Below are 21,652 nucleotides of genomic sequence, written 5' to 3' on the forward strand. Positions count from 1 at the left end.
ACCAAAACCTTCATGAAAGAATGTGCTGTGATTTTCAACAGAAATTCATAAATGGAAGTATTCTTTAGAAAGGAAAAACCCAGCCCCGCTGCTGAGGTGGTATGAAATATTTAAAGAACTGCCGAACGTGTTTGTCTTCCATAAACTTGAAGACTTGCAGCACTTCAGCAGTAGTGCAGCCTCAATTCCCGTGACCAAAATCCCTTTGATTTCAATGGAGCTGTTTAAGTGTTGAAAGTTTATTAAGTGCATATATGACCATGAAATTCTGATGACAGTGACCTAAACCTGTGGTACCTGCAACTTCTGCTACCTGTAGTTGTTAAAGAAATGTTGTAGATTTTGTTTATTAAAACTAAATGGGTGCACACAGTAATGATCATGGAGTAGCGATTGTGAGTATTTTGATGATAATATGTTAGAGGCCATCGTGGAGGGGAAATGCTGTTTCACATCGTTTGATGTGTGTACATGTATATATTTGGACGCTTCAATGAGTAATCCGATTCTGTTTCTTTTTTAGATCTTTATTTAATACACTGGCCTGATGCACACATTCTGGGGAAAAGCAATCGAGAGGTCCGAGCTGAAACCTGGAGAGCGATGGAGGATCTGTATGAGAAAGGTGATATAATGAAAACCTATCGTGGTAGAACAAATTATAGTGCATTTGGGGATCTGGGGGATTCCTAGTGAGAGAGATTAAAAAACTTCATTTGAACTGGATGCTGGTATTTCAGTGGTATTTGTGTGTGAGTTACATGAATCTCTTTGGAAATTGCAGCATTAGCATTTCAGTAAGGTAGGTAAGAGAGCTTTGTGTTGCTTTTAAATACAACATTGCCAAATTCTACCTGTGAGATTAATGATGGCGTGTGTACTTTCTTGAGGAAATCTACAGATTACCTTGAAATATATGTGCCACTACAGGACATGTTTGCAGTACCCTCCTCTGTTTTAAGTATAAATGATGCTAAGTTTTACTTCCTTTACATTTTTTTTTAATTGCATGATGCCATTTTCCAATTTATCGTATCCTATGGTACTTTACGGATCCATTTGTGTTTTAGAAAAGGTCAACAAAACAAAATGGCTAGATCAGGAACAAATACTCAACTGCAGATTCTCTGGTACTAACTTTTGGAAGAAAAAAAAATTCAAAAAAGGGAGCTATTGTCTCAAGTTCTGATAACTATCAATTTAATTTTTGGTTACTTCAGTTTACATTCATAGCCATGGGAAGAGTAGACTGCCCAAATCAAAAAGTATCATGTAGATTGAAGAGGAGGATTTTCTGCCTGAATTATACAGTAGTATTAGAAATAATGTGGCAAGAGAAGATCCTGTCATGTGGTTCTTGGGCAACGTGGACCACCCTGTTCATAGCTTCAGAGAAGTTCCCCGGACAGGGGGAAGATGACTTGGATTAAGTAGTCTATCCTATTAACCCTATTAACACAGGGTTAATGCCGTAGCGATTGGAGCAGGAGAGTGGTACAAAGGCAGTTACAGGCTGTGTGCCACTACCAGTTTTATCAGAGCAGTAAATCAACCTGTTCTCCTACGCTTCAGCCCTGCAGTTACTTTTGGTCGGCCTTTAGAAACACAGAAGCAAATTCTCTTTGAAACGTCTTTTGTCCTTGGTTTTTTTTATTAACCATAAGGGAAGTTGCAAAAAGTGTTTTCTGCCATGTAAGGGATTACAACATTCAATTTTTAAAGAAATAGTATGCCAACCTAATATTTCAAAGCATCAGTGGCTTTTAAGTCCAAAGATGGATTATTCAAGAAGGTACTTCATCCTTCCATTGAGAAGTTTCTTTCTGGTGAGTATTTAAGTTAGCGCATGTCATTTGTCCCTAGTTATGTCATCCTAATTTGCTGCAAACAAGTTGTATTTTCACCTTCTGTTATTATTCCTATCCTATTAACTTTATTCTGCTTTTGCACGTGTGTTTGTGATCTTTCCTGTCTTACACAACTCTTTTCCTTTCTGTATCTTCCACATGGGAAAGACTGTGACCTGATATTCACTGGTCTACCAGGAAAACACTAGAAATACCATTGCTGGCCTCATAAGGAGAGCAAAAATACTTTTATTTTTTGTTCCTGTGCGTGATACCTCTTTACAGACATCACATGTTCTATTTATTTTTCTTGCAATTGCATTTCTTTAACAGTTCTGTCAATTTGCCTGTTGCTACCCTCGGTCGTCTTCTGAATTTAAGCAATCTGTAGACTCATGATTCATTTAGTTTGAGCGTAAGTTTTCCAGCTCTGGTTATCTAAATTACCTCAGTTAGATCATCTACAGAGGAAGGAAAATTCATTAGTCTGGTTGAATCAAGTGCCTTAGAACATTAGCCTACACATTTTTGCTGTAAGGGATTCATACTTTGGATCTCCTGACCATAACCATGTGTTACTGAAATCATACGCAGATCTTAACCACTCTGGAGATGGAAATGCAATGATTTCCGAGGAAAACATTAAATAATTTTTTTGCATGGTTAACCACTAGACTTTCCACTGAAGATTAAACACTTGCTGCCTATCTTTGTGTCTTACTCTGTGTTATGTGAGCAACATGTTAGCCTTGGTATGAATTGAATATAGGGTTTGGTCAAAGTCCTTCACTTGAGGAAAAAAAAATCCCATTTATTAGAAGAAAAAATTGTAAATTCTATACTAAACAGCTGAGTTCTCAGTCTTTTCTGAACTTGACATTTCTTCAGGTGATCATTGGTTCCTGTTTGCAATCTCGTTACTCTTTTTTTTTTTTTTTTTCCAGAAAAAAAATTGTAGAAACTAAAAGTTTCACGTTGAAGGACTGACCATTTCAATTAATAATATGCTTCTGTGGCCAATTCATGAAGGAAATACTGAAATTATTCAACTTGCTAGTGGGTTTAGCAACTAACTGTGTCCACACTGAAGAGTTTCTGAAAGTGCAGTGACAAGAAACACTGTTCTCCATTCAGAAAAAATGATTTATGTTATGGGACAGATGACGCATCTCTATCTGCAAAAGACTTAGGAGACATCTCAGTATTGACCTAAATCTTTGATCTAGCTGAAGTTATTAAGATTTTCTTTAATCACTTCTCTGTGGTCACAGATCATTTGAGTGCAGATATTTGAAAATCTCATTCTTTCAACTTCAATTTAAATCCAGGTTAATATTTATTTTGCAAAATTCCACTTACCTGGGGCAAGCAACATTTTAAAATAATGTAAATTATTAATAGTCTTTTTTATTGTTATTACTGATTGCCATAGGAGAAGGGTAAATAAACATAGTACCTACGACTGTAAAAGTCTTTAATGCAGATTTTTTTTTTTTTAAAGATTGTGTTAAATTTTAGGTTGATCCCAATGGTCATAAGTTGACACAAGACAGATCCTGACTGCATCTACATCCATAGCTTTGAGAGAGGTTTTTCTTTGCGTTTTTCTTTAGGTCATGCCTACAAAGACAGATTCAACCAGGTTCATCTGAGAGCTAGTACATAGCAGCAGAAATTGGTGTGTAAACTGTGCATTCACTGAGATGTGTGCGCGTCCTTGAATTTACTGTTTCTTAGTCCTCGACTACTTAGTAGTGCTTCCTATACATACTCTTCATGAAGGTTTGGACTTGAGCTGTAACAACAGAATGTTCTCATAAAGAGAAAATAATAGAGTCAGGTGATGAAAGAAATGCTTTGCTGTCACTGAAAAATCCCCACTGTGGCTTACCACGATACTGTTTTTGTATTTCATCAAAAGGAATTTGAGGTTAACATTTTTCAGAAGAATCTCTTGTCCTGATACGATTGAATTGGAAAGACGAAAAATGTATTTGCTGGAGATCTGGTTACCCTCTCCAGTTGATTCCTTACCATCCTGAAGTTGTGGGCTGCACTGCTTGGATCCAGTGTGCGTTATGTCTTTGGAAACTAAACAGAAATTGGTTACTGCCCCAAGGCTGGAGTCTCAGGAACACACTTGAAAGAATGTTTTGTATTTTAGCATTCTCACCTTGTGCTTGAACCCACTGCTCAACTGCCTAATGCAACTGAGCAGCTATCTCTCAAGATCTCACTTCAGGTTAAAAAGAATTTCCCAGAACCCTGGCCATTCTTCCTGAGATTTTTTTCACGAGGGAGAACAAGACAGACATGAGAGCATACCCCAAAACACTCAGAGGGATTCTGAAGTCACTGTTGTCCTTTACTGTAACAGTATGACAGAATACATTTATTATCTATGTTAAAATCACACACTCTGAAAGTTTTATCCACTTCAGGTGTTTTAATTCCTCTGGGTTGTGTCTGGAACGCAATCCTATGTCTTTCTGGTTTGCCTTTCACCTACAGAGTCTTCAGCTAAAGATGTTCATCTTCTATTTTCTCCTGGCTAGGTCCGTGTGTTCCTTAGAGTCTATTAAAAGTCCTACCAGCATCTTCCCCTCTTTAACTTGAAATGTGTGTATTTTCACTCTCTATCCTATCTTCGCTACAAACAAGGCAAGGTTATACTTTTAATTTGCTGTATTAGTATTCCTGTTGCATAGCCAGAGCCCAGTCATCAAATTTGTTGGTTTCCCTTAATATCTTTCCAGGGAAAAATGTCATAGAATTCTGGTCAGCAAAGGCAGATACGTATTTACAGCGGTATACAAACCTGTAGCTATTGTATGATTCCATAACGTGAACCAAAACTTATAAATTATGTGTACATTTCCCCAAATCATACAGAAGGTATGTTAGAACACTTGTTCCTCATATTAATGATTTCTAATCCTGCTTGATTCACGAGACGTTCTCGTGCTGGTTAAGAAAGGATTCAGTGCAGAGGTTTCTGTTTTGTCTTACAATCTGTTGTCTTCCATAAGGCTTCAGACCCTGGGATTTGCATGCCTTTAAGCCTGGCCTTGCTTCCAGAGGGAATTGTGCCATCTCTTCTGGTATCTCGGGGATCAGAATTCCATACCTGATCTTGGTAGTCAGCCCAAGGTTTTCTCATGGAAAAGCTCCTGAGGAACTGCAGTAGCTTCCGCTGATGAGTCATTGCGGCTTCTTTATGTTGGGAATTGGGAAGAAATGAATGGGGGAGGGTAGTTGTTTTTTGGTTTTTTTTACTGTTTTTAGAATTGTAGTGTGTACGGACAGTATAGGGTAAAGGCACTACCTGCACTCAAAACTCTCATTTAAAAATGCTGGGTGACTTCTGATAGACCAAGCTGATAGCTCTTTACCTACAGCAGGAAAGATCTTACTGTTAAACTGATTTCTACTAGCTGAGCACAACCTTGCAGTTTCAATAATTAGTTTCTTTAAATGCTGTTATGCCTGAAAATGTAGCATTTCTTATTTTTTTTTTAATTTTTGTTGTTGTTGTTATCTTCTGTGACTTGTTAGTCTGCTGTAGTTTGGTTGGAGCTGTTTCACAAGAGCCTGGTGACTCCATTGCTGTATGTGCATCTATCTTAAGGTCACAGATTAAAGAAGTCCATCTGTACTGCAGTGCTGGGAGGCAGAGAATTCTAGACATGTGTCTTTGTTCAACAGTCTGAGTACATGTTTTCCTTTAAGAGTTATGGGGGGAGAAAAAAATTCTTCATTTTGGTCAGAGAGACATTTGTGTATAATAACTGCTTCGTTCTGTGGTAACAGCTGAACTCAGCTAGGATTCTTGTAATATCAGGGCTATGGTTTGAATTTCTGTGGTCTCGTACATTGTCATTTTGTGGAATTATCCTCTCCAGTACCTCAGGACAGAGGCCAGTCCGCCTACAGAACCCATTCCAAGATACATACATTGAGTCAAATATTCCCTTGACAGCTGCAACATTCCTGTGTAGGCATTTGTCTGCTGGCAGATGAAAGCAGTGCAGCAAGCTGCTTAGACATCATGAATAGTCATTATATATGCTCACTGGTAATTGGTCTGTTCCTAGGAAAATGCCCCTTTCCGTACACAGTGTCTTGAATGACCTCGATTTTGGCATTGTGGCTAGCCCATCATCTCGGCAGGCTTGTCATACGCACATGCGCATGATTACTTTTCCCTTCATCTAAAAATGCTGGGAAGAACGAGGGCCTCCAGCCAGCTTTTGCCTGAAGCTGGCAAGAGTAGTAACGTGGTGGTCGTTCTGGGTTCAGCTCCCACTGGGACTCAGTGCCATTTTTACAAAGAGTGAAATTTATTTTCTTATCTTTTTAGTGTGAGCAGGGCAGTTATGCTTACATGAAATACTCATACTCACATGAGAAATTCTTTAATGTGTTAACATATCACTTTGTTAAACATAGAAAAATGCTTTTCAAAATAAATACAATTACAGGCTCATAAAATAGTCCGGGTTGGAAGGGACCTTTCAAGCCCACCCAGTCCAACCCCCCTGCCAGGAGCAGGGACATCTCCAACCAGATCAGGTTGCTCACAGCCCCGGCCAACCTGGCCTGGAATGTTTCCAGGGATGGGGCATCCACCGCCTCTCTGGGCAACCTGAGACACTGCTCCACCACCCTCAGTGTAAAAATTTTTTCCTTATGTCCAATCTAAATCTCCCCTCTTTTAGCTTAAAACCATTACCCCTTGTCCTATCACACCAGGCCCTGCTGAAGAGTCTCTCCCCATCTTTCCTGCAGCCCCCTTTAGGCACTGGGAGCCGCTCTAAGGTCTCCCTGGAGCCTCCTCTTCTCCAGGCTGAGCAGCCCCAGCTCTCTCAGCCTGGCCTCACAGGAGAGCTGCTCCAGCCCTCTCAGCATCTTTGTGGCCTCCTCTGGACCTTCTCCAACTGGTCCACGTCCTTCTTGTGTTGGGGGCTCCAGAACTGGACACAGTACTGCAGGTGGGGTCTCACCAGAGCAGAGCAGAGGGGCAGAATCCCCTCCCTCAACCTGCTGGCCACCTTTCTTTTGATGCAGCCCAGAATGCGGTTGGCTTTCTGGTCTGCAAGGGTGCATTGCCAGCTCATGTTGAGCTTCTTGTCCACCAGCACTCCCAAGTCCTTCTCCTCAGGGCTGCTCTCCATCCATTCTCCGCCCAGCCTGTGTTCGTGCCTGAGATTGCCACGACCCAGGTGCAGGACCTTGCATTTGGCCTGGTTGAACTTCATGAGGTTGGCACGGGCCCACCTCTCCAGCCTGTCAAGGTCCCTCTGGATGGCATCCCTCCCCTCCATCATTTATTATAGCATTAATATGTTAGTTTCATAGTCTTCATGTATGATTCGGAGAGAGTGCTGTAAATTGACAGAAATTGTTTAGCCCAGTAATTGAACCTATGTCACTGTGTTCTTGGGAAAAAAGTTATGTTTTACCTAATTCGAAGTGAGAGAAGAAATCTAATCAACCTTAACAATATTCTGTCTTTTTCATCTTTGAGCATAGACCAGTTCAAGCATCACCTTTTCTTCCTCCTTTTTCAATCCAGTCTTAAAAGTATGAGTGAGAGTTCAGTAACCCTGAATCTGTAATCAAATACAGATTTTGTGTAGGTGGCACAAATTTCTAGTACATCCTTTCCTAGATGACACAGTCTGGTTCTATTCTACTGAAAAAAAATTACTTTAAATCTGCGTTTGTATTGCCAAATGATGAACAACTGACAATTCGCAAATGTTTGTGTTGCAGCTCCAGAAAATGTTTGTTTCAAGAGCGTTTATGTTGGTAGAAGTAATATGTGAATATGTGTACGCAAGTTTTAATAAATAAAGCAAGTAACTAATTTTCCTAGCAGCACATCTTCTTCACATTTTCTGTACAGACGAAGATGTCTCATGGGCTTGTTGTGATCAGAAACACAGTGCAGAGACGTGTTTTTAATTGGTTAAAGGGCTTGCAGTTGGTGAGGATGTTCGTTGCACCACACCCTGTTGATCAGATAAGACGGCAATTAGGTGTGTGGAAAAAAAAAATACACATATTTATGCTGAAGATCATTAAAGTCTTCGTAATGTGCAGTATCTTATTTAAGAATAAGAACTTGCCATAGAAAAGTCATTTTGGTGCATATGTAAAAGTGGGAGCAAACCTAAACTTGCATGAATGTCTATCCTAATTTGTTATGTTTTGCTCTTTTTTCCTTTTTTTTTTTTTTAATTTTAAGGACTTTGTGGGTAATTCCAAATGTAAAAATAAGCCCTCAGACTTCTTTGTTTCATGGCTTATTGCCTTACTGCAGTGTATGGCTTGTGCTTTTTCTACTACCAAGTGAATCCTTTTTGCCGAAAACATAGATAAATCTTTTTGCTTAGCTTGCCTAAAGCACGTGTACACGTGTGGACCACACAGGCGTGCCGAGAAGTCCCAGTGTGAAGACAAGAACTCTTGGGAAGAAGGCAGTGCTGAAATGCACTTCAAAGGAAAGTCCTTGTCCGAAACAACTTTTTGTCTTAATAAATAGTGTACATGATTTGGGGAGAAGGCATTATTCATCTCTTTTGTATAAGTTGAATTTAAGCCCTTGGTTCTTAGCCATTTAAAATCAGTATTGCATTTTTGATGTCAGGTTACTTTTGTTCTGTCACTTGGGAATCATTATCCCTTCTGATAGGAACCCCAAAAAGCATCCCAGTTCAGGAAACTGTGCCATCGTAGTTACAGAGGGAACAAACTATTTAGAATCTATGCATGCTCTCTGTAATATTTTCAAAGTGCTGGTTTTAAGGTACGTACTCTAATAGCATTCAAGCACTTAGCTGCGTTGATGATAATTGTGATTGCATTTTCACAACACAGAGTGTGGTGGCAATATTGACTTGAAGTGTAATGGGATTGATTGTTGCTTTTGTGGTTTTGGTTGCCCAACTGTTTGTGAGCAGCTGCAGAATGTTCTAGATACAAAAATGTATTTTTAGCCTTTTTTTTTTTTTTTAAACCCGTGTCTGTTCACGGTATGGTTCTACATGCTTAAAACTGGCATCAGAGAAGGGAAATATCTGTAAGAGTACAAGGGAATGGATTTGGTTTTGAAAACGATGAGACAAACAGCCTCTTACGGGGATTTTTTTTTAAATCTGATCTGGTTTGTAATGTCAACTGGAGAGAAAAATGTCAACATAATTAAGAGTGTTGCATTGAAGTAGTGAGCGTGAGCAGCCAGGGTCAAAGAGACAGAAGATGTTAAAGCTGTTAACGGTATTGCTGCAGGATGGTATTTAGTTAGCCGTGCAGCAGTTGTGTAAACTGAATGTTTGTAACGAGCTTTTCAGTCACAGAAGCTGACAATTTGACTTCTACTCATGCTTCCTCTCCTGCTGTCCTCACAGTTTATCACGGTTCACAGGTGATCTGTAGCAGGAGTAACCATCACGGAATTGTAGTAGCAGGAGAGTCATTTTAAGGCAGATAAGCACCTGTATGTGGTAATGAATAGGATAAAAACAAGTTCTTTAGGAGAGGAAGCGTGGTTTTTCAATTTTGCCACAGTTGTCTTGTGTATTTTTGACAGGACATTTAGCCTTTTGGTGTCCATGTTTCTTAGCCTGTGAAATTAGAACAAGTGTTAGTTCATAGATTTAGAGCTTAACTTAGAACCAACAAGGAATTATCTGCTTTATTTATCAGGGCTTCGACTTGCCATCTGCATGTGGGGCACGCTCAGCCTGCAGCTTTCATTTAGAAAGCTGTTCTGCAGTCAAACCTTTTGTGGTTTCTATGTGTAATACCGTTTCCCTACAGAGTTAGTGTGTGTATCAGAGAGAAGGTGGACCTTTCCAACCCGCGGAACCTCCTTTAGTAAAGGGACAGTTACTGCAGTTGACCTCTTGTGAGCGGTGGGTCCGTTTGTGTTTTTATCCCGTGGCCTCAGCAGAAGATCTAACAGAACAGGCACTGTTCGCTGGACGTGGGAATTCTGCCTTGCTCTGACTCGCGTAGAGCAGCAGGGAGGGGGAGGAAAATGAGCTCCACAAACCCAGTATCCAGTTTTGTCATTTAAAAAAAAACCTTTTTGATCTGAACTTTGTACATTTAATATTCCAGACGTTAGATAAAAGTCCATAGTAGTGCTAGAGAAAGATAAGGCTCACTATTGTACTAAAACAATGCTGTGGTGCCAAGACAGTGTTTTTATGCTTTTTAGTTGCAAGGCTAACAGTGCCCATCAGATTTTGTATAATTTGGTATTATACCGATTAAAGGAAAAATACCCAGTCGTTCTTTAGGTTACATCTTAATATGTAACTCCATTGCAAACCAGTCCATTGATGATGGTTCAGTCATCAACCAGTCCATCGTGTATTGCGTCACAGCAGCTGGGACTAGTATGGTGCGGTGAAATTATCGCTGTGCTGGATGCAGAGATATTTTTGTGTAGAATAGAAAAGATATTATTCTTTTTTTCCCCACTAGAATCAACCATTATTTTGCCAGTATGTTTTCCAATGTGTCTTTCAGAGTTTTGTGATGGTTTTTCAAAGCTGGATGAAAATTTCTGTTCCACCATCGTGGTCAGGCAGTTTTTAACATGCGTAAAAGCAGCATCGTTGCCAAGTTTTCCTTCAAGCCTGCGAAGTCAGAGTTGCAGTGAGTAGGACAGAGCCTCAACAAGCTTTGGGAGCTGATGGGGAATTGCAAACTTTTTGTTTGTAACACCTGGCACTTTCTCAAAATCTGCTTCGTAGGGGCCAAAACCCCTCATTTCCTCAAGCAGATACGGAGGATGCTTTTCTTCCCGAGTCAAAGCTTTGTGACTTTGTAAAGAAAGCAGTATAAATGTACGTTTTAAAAGTTTACTTTGTAGAGGAATTGCAGCTAGCTCATTGCAGACTTTTATCTCAGAGGAGACGAACTTCAGGACTAGTTAAACTGGTTAAGTTAAAAAGAAGTATAGACTTGAAAATCACCTGCTGTCACAACAGCTAAGACATGAATTGTGCCTGAATTCTCTGAAATGGGATTTTTAAGCACACTGAATAGGTATGACTTGGAAAATAAATACTTCTTTTCCCCTGTTGGATGAGGCCCAGGAGCTAACCAGACCTTTATGTTCTTCTCCATCATTTTCTAATTCTTCATTTTTAAGGAAACAAGCCAGCAGATGTAAATGTGGAAATAATTCTGTGTAATCTCCTGCTTTAAGGCAGTCTTTCCCAGACTGGGACAATGCAGAGCAGCTGTTAATCTTCCATCAAGCAGATGGAAGCGGTGCTCTAGAGCAGAATCCATTGATTGTTTGTTGAAATTTAGACTCTATTTTTCAGGAAATCCCAGTGTTTTGAATTCGTGTTTCCACCATGCATTGAAATAAGATTTTTAATAGGGTCAGGCTGTGCAATTGCTTTCGTATTTATTATATTTTATATTGTAATTTAATATAAAAGTCAAAACACAAAGCTATGAAGTTGAAACAAAGGGTTCTAACTTTACCACAGCGAAATATGTGGATTTAATGAAAATGAAATGTTTTACTTGTATTCCCTTAAAAAAAAAAAAAGTTAAGAAAATGCTGGTTCCACATAACCATTGAAATTCTAATTATTGTTTCTCTGTTGTCTACGTAAATGTTTACTTTCTTGGCAATCTGGAATTTAGCTTTCTCTGTATGACATCACTCTATATTTTAGTAGGAGCGACTGAGATTACTTTTATGACAAAACATAACTGACCTGAAATTTCTTGATGGGAAATCTAACAAAAAACTTACCAGTGGATGCAGTGGGACTACGGAACAGACTTCCAGGTCTCCTATGAGAAGTATGCTAGGAGCAAAACATTTTTTAAAAGTGTACTGTAGGGGAAAAAAAAATGGAAGCTTTCTGTGGAAGTGGACAAGTTTAATAAGCTTTTTGGTCTTTAATGTCTGTGGTTTTTGTTTCGTTTCAGCCTGAAATAAGAGCTTTATTTTTCAAGGGCAATAACTGCATGTTTTTGTAACTCCACAGCTTTCAACAATAGAGTATAATATTTTGGTTCCCCATTGTGTTAAAACTGCAAGTGTTTTTCTGACTTCTTTGGCATAATGATTTATTAGTGTCGACACTCCAGGTTGTTTGTGAGTAGAAGTCAAAAGCTCAGGTTTTGCTCCTTCTGGCAGATTACACACAAATTATGCAAATGGCTCTAGTGCAAGTTATAACCTAATTATGTCGTACATCTTGAACAATGATAATTTCTGTAAGGGAAAGCTGTCTAGCGTTTTAGTTGCTAATGTATTTTTTCTTCTTTTTGTATCCTAAAAAAGAAACCACATGAAAAAGTGATAGTGGTGTGCAGGTTTTGCTGCTGTGCATCTTTATCTGCTTGTGCTGATAAAATACATGAAAGCAACACAGCAGTCAAATTGCCTCTATTTATATGGTTACTGGTTTTTCTAATGCAGAACTGATTTTTAAAGGGCTTTAATAATCTGCTTATATTAGCAATAAACTATAACTTCACTTGCAGAATTTCATAGAAGACTAGAAAAAATCATGTCTTTGTTTCGTCCAGGTAAATCTAACCCGTAAATTCAAGATACTTTGTGATCTTATAGCTCATATTTTTATATGCCAATGTATAGTCTACTTGCAAGTTATTTTTTAATACACAAAACATATGCATTTTAGGAATTAGTACTTGGTTAGTACATTTTTCTCCAACATTTTCATTTAGCTTTCACTTCAAGCGAAATTCTTCTTTTTAATATATTCACATATCTGGGTTGCATTACTAAGTGCTTTTTGTGTCTGTATTCTAGATTCAAATCAAGGCAGCTCCACGTAGTTCCCCGCTGACCCCAGGAAAGTGGCAATTCGAACCGTAGAATGAGGGCAATTTCAGCGCAGAAATGATTCTTTTGACATCAAGCGGCTGAAATTGCCCAATGACGACTTTTTTTTTTTTTCTGAATAAATACACACCTTGAGACAAACTGTCCACCTGCAGTTACAGATTGAAAAGCAGATGAAGTCAATCAAGACCGAGTTCATATACTGACGAAATGAGGCTGATTCATAGTCCGCAGAATCCACAGCCCCAGGAGACCGCTGCTAGCCTGACCGCAGTCGGTTTCCCTGTTAACTGCGTTTTGCGCAGAGTAAGGACCAAACTGTCCAAGATGAGTCAGGGTTGAGGTGTGGTGGCAGGCCAGTGTTGAGAGCTGAGCTTTTCGAAGGATGACACCTGATTTCAGGACTATCAGCACTTCATTTACACATGTGCATGCATACTTAAGGCTTATTTTAAAAAATAACCTTCGTATCACCTATGTGCCATTTAACTTTGTTTGCGTGTCAACAGGAGCTGAGAAATCTCGGTATATTTTCAAGTTTCTTGGTTCTTGTTAGATACTGCTTGCTCTATTGGAGTTTTTGTACGGAGTCTTACATAACGTCTTGTAATGATCTCATAGAAATATAAGCAGTGCTGCAGAGTTCATTTGGGCTGCACGTCCTTGTGTTGTGCTGCTCGCACCTTATTAGTCTTCTGCAAATGTTCCACTTTCCTTTAGTTTTGGCAAGCTGCTCAGAACACCATTTCCTTCTTTTCATTCTGGTGGAGCCCAATTGTTCTTTGCTTATACTACGTTAGCCTTTCCCAGAATTTAGCCTGGAGTTTTTATACACTGGGGAGTTTCCAGTGTGTTTAGATTATAAAATGATTTCCTAGTGTGACTGCGACGGAACCGCGCTTTCAGATAATACTGTCAAACTAGATTTCAGTGCTGGTTTTGTGGGTTTTTCTGCAGTATTTTGCTCTACAGAAATGATGTGTAAAATCATTGTGTCTTGAAAGTGGTATTTTTCAAGTCATCCTCCCAAATAGTTAGGATTGTCCCAAAACTTTTTCTTGTTCTCTTTCTCATTAGGTATGTGTAGATCGATTGGTGTAAGCAACTTTCTTATCAGTCATCTTGAGCAACTAAAGGAAGACTGTGTGATTACACCCCATGTTAATCAGGTGAGTGGATAAATATATTTCAAGTGTCTGGGTTTGGGGTTTTGCTTTGGTTTTTTTTCGTTAATGATCTTCTCCCCACCCCTGTGCCTGAAAGACTACCCCCAAACTAGCCTTAGTCATACAGTTTCTTCTCTTTCATTTCTATATAGATATTAAAAACCGTTCAGGAAGGTGACCTGAGAGGGGTGGGGAGGAGGTGGAAGTCCTTCCTCCTTTCTTTTTCCCCAGTTTCTCCCAGGCTATTGGTTTTAACACAAACAAAAGGTCCGTGTGCCAGTTTTTGATGATAAAGCAGTTTAGAAATAAAATTCAAGGAGCACTGAACATTTAGCAGCTCCAGAGTGAAGAAGGCTTTGGAGAGGAGCCTGTGTGGAAATACAATCTATAATTCCTCTAAGCAACACTGAAAGCCTCAGGTGATTACATATCCATGCAAGGGTGCTGTTTCCCTTGCTCCCCCCTTATCGCAGATTCATATTTCAAGATCACCGTAAATTCAGTGAACTTCTCATTTAGGAAGGTGCTGTGATAAATTTTTTTTTGCTGCCCTAGGCAGATAGAAAATGGCCACCTACATTACCAGCATGTGACTGTCAGAACCTAACATCTCTATTTCTGTGGCTGAAAAAGAGGAGATGGAAAGTTGAGATGGTAGCGATACTGGGGGGTGAGATTTATTAATTTGTTCCAAATTAATAACAAAAAAAAGCAACAATGAAATATCCATGCCACTACAAATTGCTCCCCTTGGAACAATTTTGTTACAGCATGAATTTACAGTTTTTAGAGTTACAGGAATCTTGTAAACCAAGTGCAAGTTATCCTCAAAAGAGTATTTATTCTGTTTCTTGCTTAGTGTTGGAGAGTTGCTGACTCCGATGGTGATATTCCTTAAGCAGTATCAAATAACTAAGGAATTATTAAATTCAAATTAGGAATGGAGGTGCTATACTGAATTCTTATTTGACAAAGGAGGTTCTTTATTAGACTTCTACAGTCTTTGCAAACCAAGTAGTAAGCACTGCTTCTATTTTACAAGCCAAGGTGTAAGTACTAGCTCTGTTCTTGGTTCCTGGAAATTAAAAAGAAAAAAAGTATGATCATGGCTTTTAAAGAAGTAGGAAAGGCCTGTCTTTTCAAGAATACAGTATTGTTAAGGTATTTAGTAGTAAGGAAGCACCTTTTAAAATTACAATCTTATTAAAAATACTGTCAAACACTGCATAAAATGATGATAAATGTTTTATTCTAGCATCATGAAGAAGTTACAGGTTTGTACTCCAGAGTTTGCAATTGACTTGGCAGCAGCAAGTTTGGATTTATGCTCAAGGAAGTCTTTGAAGTCTCTTTGAAGGCTCTTATGCCTGTCATCCATTAAGGGGAAAAAAAAATCACATTTTACAAGAACTTAATTAATATATATGTTTAATTTAATTAAGTGATACACCGAAACCAAATATAAACTCTTCCTCTCCGAATTCCATTTGGGAATGCTCATCAATATTTTTTTCTGCTTTTGTAGAAGTGCAAGTTATTGTGTAATGACCTCAGAGACATATTAATGGCAATATTAAAAACATTACTACATCTCTCTGGGGTCGTTACACAGTGCTTACTTAGAGTTCCCCCGTGGCTGACCAGCTAGCTGCCGTGAAGAGTTCTGTAATGTGAACTGCAAACTGTTTTATTAAACAAATGCCAATTTTTACACACAAATCACTCGGGGTGGAGTGCCAGAAGAGATCAAGATCTTCCTCTACCACCATATGACGGGCAGCCCTCGCCTGAGAAAAGTTCGACGACTAAAATAGCAAGGGTGGGACAAGTCAGGAAGTAGGAATTATTATTTTGAGGGGAAGCACATGCTGGCTACTTACCCTATGCCTCTTGTAGCTCAGGCTGCTACTCCCTTGCATTCAGATGCCGATAGAACCTTCCTGAAATTTTCACCAGAAAAATACATTTGAAAGTGCTTATTTTATTTTATGCACTTGATTTTTCAGCATTTGAGCCTAAATACATCATTATTTATTTCGTATTTTCCAGGCTACGTTACACATAGAGTAAGGAACATCTACTAAAATTGCTTATTACTACTGTAATAATTGAGCAATACGCCCTGCCTGTACTTTTCTTTTTTTGCCCTCAGAGTTTTGCGTAAAACCAATGAGAATATTTTCTAGTCAGCTCAGGTGCAAACAAGTGAGTAACTCTATGACCTAAACCCTGGTGTTACACATATAAACACAAACGACAAAGGCTACTCAAAGGTCAAGAAACATCAAAGGTTGAAGACATGGATGTGTCTGCCGCTTGAACCTTCTTCCCGAGTCCACGTAGTAATTTAGATCATAGCAGCTTTAGGCTGACTCAGCCCAGCCTTCGAGGGGCACGGTTTTTTTTCTTAGCGCGTATTGAACGGCTGCCAGCCTATTGTTCCTGACTATTGTTGTCTGCAAAGACAACATGTACTAAAGATGAGAAACAGGAAATGGTCATTTGTCCTTTCTGTGGCAGAAGAAATGTTCCAGATTCCATGTGTTGAGGTAATTGTTCAGAAGAGTATTTTTCTTCAAAATGCGCAAGAGTCGCATCAGTGGAACAATGGTGACGGCCAGTCACAAAAATACATCACACGGTTATGTGTTTTGTAAAAGAGAGCTCTGCCCATTTCCATCGGAATGCAGAGGAAGGCATGCTTCTTACAGTGTACCGACTGTGAAATATTTATTTCAGTAACACAGTAAGGTATGTTATAGACGTTCTCTTCTGGCTATTGCTACATGCCAGAATACATGGCTCTTCTGAGATCCTTACTTTCCAATAACTTCTGTTTCCTTTTGCTTCCAGCAACTCTTTGTAGCTTGTTGCTTTTCCTCTTTTAACTGATTCTTGCCAATTTGTGATCTTCCTTCCCACAAAGGGTCTCCTTCACACTTCATTCCACAGCATGATTGCCTAACCCAGCAGAAGCTGTTGATGACACCGCGTACAGAATACAGGATTTTCCACGTACGATCGGTGCCAACAGGCTTTGCTTCTGATGTCAGGCTCTCCTCCAAAGCAAATTTGGTTGGTCTTTTGCAAAGCCGGTCCCTGCCCAGCCCCCTTCCCACATCTGTGCGACTCAAAGATCATTAGTGAAGAAACAGGAAAGGAAGCAGATCTGGGGAAGAGAACGTAGTCTCAAATCACCAATAAATGACCTGGTGCTGACTTCCACGTGCATTTGTATGTATTTCCCTGAGAAAGAGCAGAACAAGAGTCCAAGTCCAACTGCAGGCAGGGCAGAGAGCTGCTCCATGCATGTTTCTTCTGGGGGAAGCAGAAAATACATAGTAAACTATTGTGACAATTAATGGCAAAATGCTTGCGAATTAATATCCTTCACACGTCTTCTAAAACTGATGACTTACATCTGTCTTCCAGAAGGAGTGATTTCACTCATGTTGTATTTTTAAAATGAGAGAGAAAATATTTTAATTCCTCAATGATGTTTTCTACTAAACGTCCTCTCAAGGTTTTTACTAAAAGTTCATTTCTGTTTATCTAAGGTTGAATACCACCCTTTCCAGAGACCTCAGGAGCTGGTGGATTATTGTAGGAGCAGAAATATTGTTTTTGAAGGCTACTGTCCGTTGGCCAAAGGTGAAGCCCTCGCTCATCCTAGTGTCTTTCAGCTGGCAAAGAAATATGGCAGAACTCCAGCGCAGATTTGCATACGCTGGAGTATACAGGTAATGGAGGGTAGGAATAAAAATGTGTCTCCTCTCTCATGAAAAAAAAAAGCGCAAATAGTTCAGATTTTGTGCATGGAACCAGAATTTATACAGAAACCATTTTTTGCCTTCAGTATGTTGATACCGCCTGGACTAACTGAGCTGTACTGGAAATTTGGAATGTAGTGCAGAAGGCATGGCAGTATTTAAAATACGCAAATAATCTGATTGTAAAGAATAAAACGATTAATAATCTGGTCGTAGAGAATAAATCTCAATAAAAGAGATGTTTTGAAACTAAATGTTAAAAGCAGTATGGAGTGTCGTTCCATTTCTATCACAACAGAAAGTACTAAGCAGTAAGATAGTGTGTTAGGTTGACGTAAACGACAATCTGTGATGGAATTGAATGCAGTGCATATAAGGGCAATTAAAAATAGCATATAGAAATGTCAGCATCCTCTGAAAAATTAAATTAAAACCTCAGAAAACATGAGGAGTATCTTGAAATGTTTTGAAGAGAGATTATTTTCTCTGAAACTCTGTAAATTTTAATCACGAGAAGCATTGTGCTTTTCAGAATGGGATTGTCACTATTCCAAAGTCCACAAAAGCAGAAAGGATACAGGAAAACTGCAAGGTAAGATTTGGTCGTGCACTGAGCTCTGACTAACATCCGATTTACTGTCGGTAATACTTTGGTTTGCCTGCCCGTTTTCCGTTTTATATTCCGGCAGCTCAGTTAAAACTGACAAATTATAGTGCCATAAAATTACTACAGTGTAATAGAAAACAATAATTCACAAATGTCAGAAATAATCACTGTCAGAGTTAATCACTGTGTGGAAGGAGTCTGCATGCTGCGCATAACACTGTGTGAAAGCTGTGAAACTCTTGGGGATATCCCAGCTAGAGACCTTCTAAGGAAGTCACGGTCCTGCCAGAGCTGACTCTTCCCCTGCCTTCTTCCCTTTCCTCGACTTGCAGAGAAGGTCCCAACATGAAGGGGACGGACAAAGAAAAGTGGAGAACAAATGAGGATTGGCAGCATGACTCTTCCCACCCTTTTAAAAATTTTTTTTCCCTTTTCTGGAGGTTTTAAATTCATTACTTCGTTTTTCTCTCCATTTCTTTAATCTGAAAGGGTGCTTTCTTTGGGGAAGAGGAGGGGAAACCACAACAACCTTATTGTTACTTCCAGAAATATCATTGGGGTGTGAACTGTTTGGCAAATCAGGAAGAAACTTTGCAAGAAGATAGGAAACTTCTGTCTGCTAGTTAAATCACTGTGTGTGCGTAGAGGTGTAAATCGACGCAGGTGTGACGAGGTTTTCTCCTGGTGGCTATGCGCGGTTGTGTAGCTCCTGCCTTGACTATTTACTGACGTGCACACTGCCTTCTGTGGGACAAGCGCAGCTGTTTGTGGTACTGTACTGTGCACTAGCTCAGAGAACAAAATCAGGTTAAAAATCCTGCCTTATTTTATTTTTCCCCATTATATTTTAAATCCAGATTAATTCAGTTTCTTGCAGAGTTTACTCTATGGCCCCAGCAATCCATTTTGCACAACTGAGGGAATGCATTGCAGCAACACTTAAAACACTCAGGATGGAGAGGAGGAGGAGAGAATTGGCACGGTTATCAGATGTTGTTTATCACATCTCCCCCTTTTTTTTTTTTTTCTTTTCCTTCATTCTCCCACACCTGTATGTTGGCCTGAGTCTCTACCGCCTCTAGTCAAGTTGGTAAAAGCATGGACCTCATTAGGCCCTTCGTATATAATATATAGTATTTCTAGTTCTGGGACTGCTCCCTGGTTTAGGTTTAAAAAGCTTGAGCTCAGAAATTTGACTACTTCTCATCTCCTTTTCACTTCTTGCAGCCGGGCCGGGCCGAGTCGGGCCCAGTCGGCTGCCCGGCAGGAGGCCAGAGGGTGAGGCCTGCAAGGCCCATGAGGCTCGCGCCTCCCCCTCTCTGCCCCCCGCTCAGCTGCTTCACATCTTCTCTCCTCTCTCTTTTTTTTCTGTTTTCCCCTTCTTAAATATGTTATTGCAGAGGCGTTATCACGGGACATTCTGCTACCAATCGGCTCGGCCTTGGCCAGCAGCAGGTCTGCCCTAGGCCCGGCCGAGTCCACTGAAGAAAGGGGAGCGACTTCTAGCAGTTTCCTACAGAAGCTACCACCTTAGGCCCCCCCTTACTAACAAAACCACGACAATGGGTCATTGCGGCAGACAATGATTGCTGGCTAATGCAGGATGGGAAGAGCTTATTTGGCAGCAGCTCAGGCTCCGCAGGATCTTTTTATTGAGTATGGAGGAGCTCTGACAAAGACAACAGACCACCTTAAAGCAACTTTAGGGCTGAAGTGGTGATGTCTGAATAAAACACTTGCTGAGAACACACTGACGTCGGCATTCGTGTTGCAGGTCTCGCCGCAGGAGACGTCGGTGGCTGTAAGAACCTATGCCTACAGACAGGTGGCTGCTTTTGAGTTCGAGTTAGCACTGAGGCACTAGAGCACTGCACGAGTTCTGTATTAGCTGATGTGTGAGTGCTTTGTCAAGTAGGTGTAGAAAAGATAGATTATAGCCTTTGGTTTCCTAGCTTTGTGAATGTCCTGACACCTTCTAATAATTCTCTTTGGCTGAAGTGCTGAGGGAAAGAGCTGTAATGCTCTGAACTGAACACTGGGATAGAAGTAAAATACAGCTTTCCAGAGGGATTGGAGTCAGGGCATTCATATTCCTCTGGCAGTGACCATACAGACTGCTGTCAAAACCAACTTTGCTGTTATCCCTTTGATATTAACCATTATCCTGGACCCCTGCCTTAGGCCGGAGTGCTACAAAACCATCTTAAGAGTCTACAGATAAAAATGAGTCACAAAAGGAGCAAAGGACCCAGTGAATCCTGTCAGCTTAATTAAATATTTATCTAGGACAAAATATAAGAAGAATTTCCAGAAGGAAAAATACAGATAAATTCAGCCTCCCATTTAAATGAATCTTGATCAGTTGAAATAGCTGTGTTCACAATGTTACCTCTGTGTGCATTCCCACAGGTGTTTGATTTTACCATGGCAGAAGAGGACGTTGAAATTCTGAATGGAATGCATGACGGCAGGCACGTTTCCTGGGACCCAAGCCTTATTGAGTGAATGAAGGTTTGAGCTTTTTCCTTTGTCAGTGACCAGTGAGTTACACCATGTAATTTAAATTCAGGGAAGGTTACAATAAGAATATAATCTCTTTTGTACAGAGATCTGACGTTTCTGTCTCAAATCCTCATCTGTAGTTCATTGAAGCCCGTGGCAAGCCTCTTATTTGCCATTGACCCTGCATCAGGCCATTTAATCAAAGAGCACGAGGAGACATCTATTCTTTAAAAACGTAAAGAAAAAATGCTACATACTAGTGTACAACACAGGTGTTGTTAAGTACAAAATAGTTTTTCAAATACTTTGTTAGAGGCATAAAATGTATGAAGAAGCAGCTGAGTGAAAAAAAAAGTTAATACCATTATCATTACAGTACTTGTACTATACAATATACTGCAAATCTCCGTCAAAAATATAATCTCACTGTAATAAGCAATATCTCAGCATCATAAAAAAATGTTTTAGGCATATTATTGCATAATAATGCCATTGACATAGTCTTCTATGCATATTATTTATTAGCCTGTAGGTGTAACGAAGTAGAAATCTTTCCAGAGAAGTCCATGTACAAATAAACTATCTGCACGCTAAAAATTGAGCGGCAAGATGTAAGAGCCAAAGAGGCATTTTTGTAACTGCTGGAAATTCTGGGGAGTTTTGTGTAGCTTTTAGTGGGAATTAGTTTAGCTTTCATTTTGGATTTGTCCTGGAAATCTCATTAAGGTACTACTACACTGTTCCTCAGATTTTCTTATAAAATACGTATGTATATATAGAGAGAGATGTAGGTGTAGCTCTTTGTAGTTTACAGATTTGTTTAGAGAAATATGTCTGCAGAGCTTTTTATCAACTTAGTATTCAACTCCTAGTCACGTTGGTTTGGTATTTTAGGAGTTCCTGTG

General features: G+C 39.7%; 1 protein-coding gene across 2 annotated transcripts in view; it reads left to right on the forward strand.

The window, feature by feature from the left end:
- The window catches only part of LOC104479318 (putative oxidoreductase ZK1290.5), a 46,776-nt gene that overhangs the window by 20,685 nt on the left and 4,439 nt on the right, over positions 1-21,652 (forward strand). For both annotated transcript variants that reach the window (XM_086753084.1, XM_086753085.1), the window contains exons 3-7: positions 524-625; positions 13,780-13,871; positions 17,426-17,608; positions 18,171-18,230; positions 20,655-20,756. In XM_086753084.1, coding sequence (XP_086609210.1) covers positions 524-625; positions 13,780-13,871; positions 17,426-17,608; positions 18,171-18,230; positions 20,655-20,750 — 533 coding nt within the window. In that variant the 3' untranslated portion in view covers positions 20,751-20,756. The remainder of the gene's footprint in view (positions 1-523; positions 626-13,779; positions 13,872-17,425; positions 17,609-18,170; positions 18,231-20,654; positions 20,757-21,652) is intronic.

The sequence above is a fragment of the Chlamydotis macqueenii genome, chromosome 8 (assembly GCF_036417535.1).
Source record: "Chlamydotis macqueenii isolate bChlMac1 chromosome 8, bChlMac1.mat, whole genome shotgun sequence".
Classification (NCBI taxonomy): Eukaryota; Metazoa; Chordata; class Aves; order Otidiformes; family Otididae; genus Chlamydotis; species Chlamydotis macqueenii.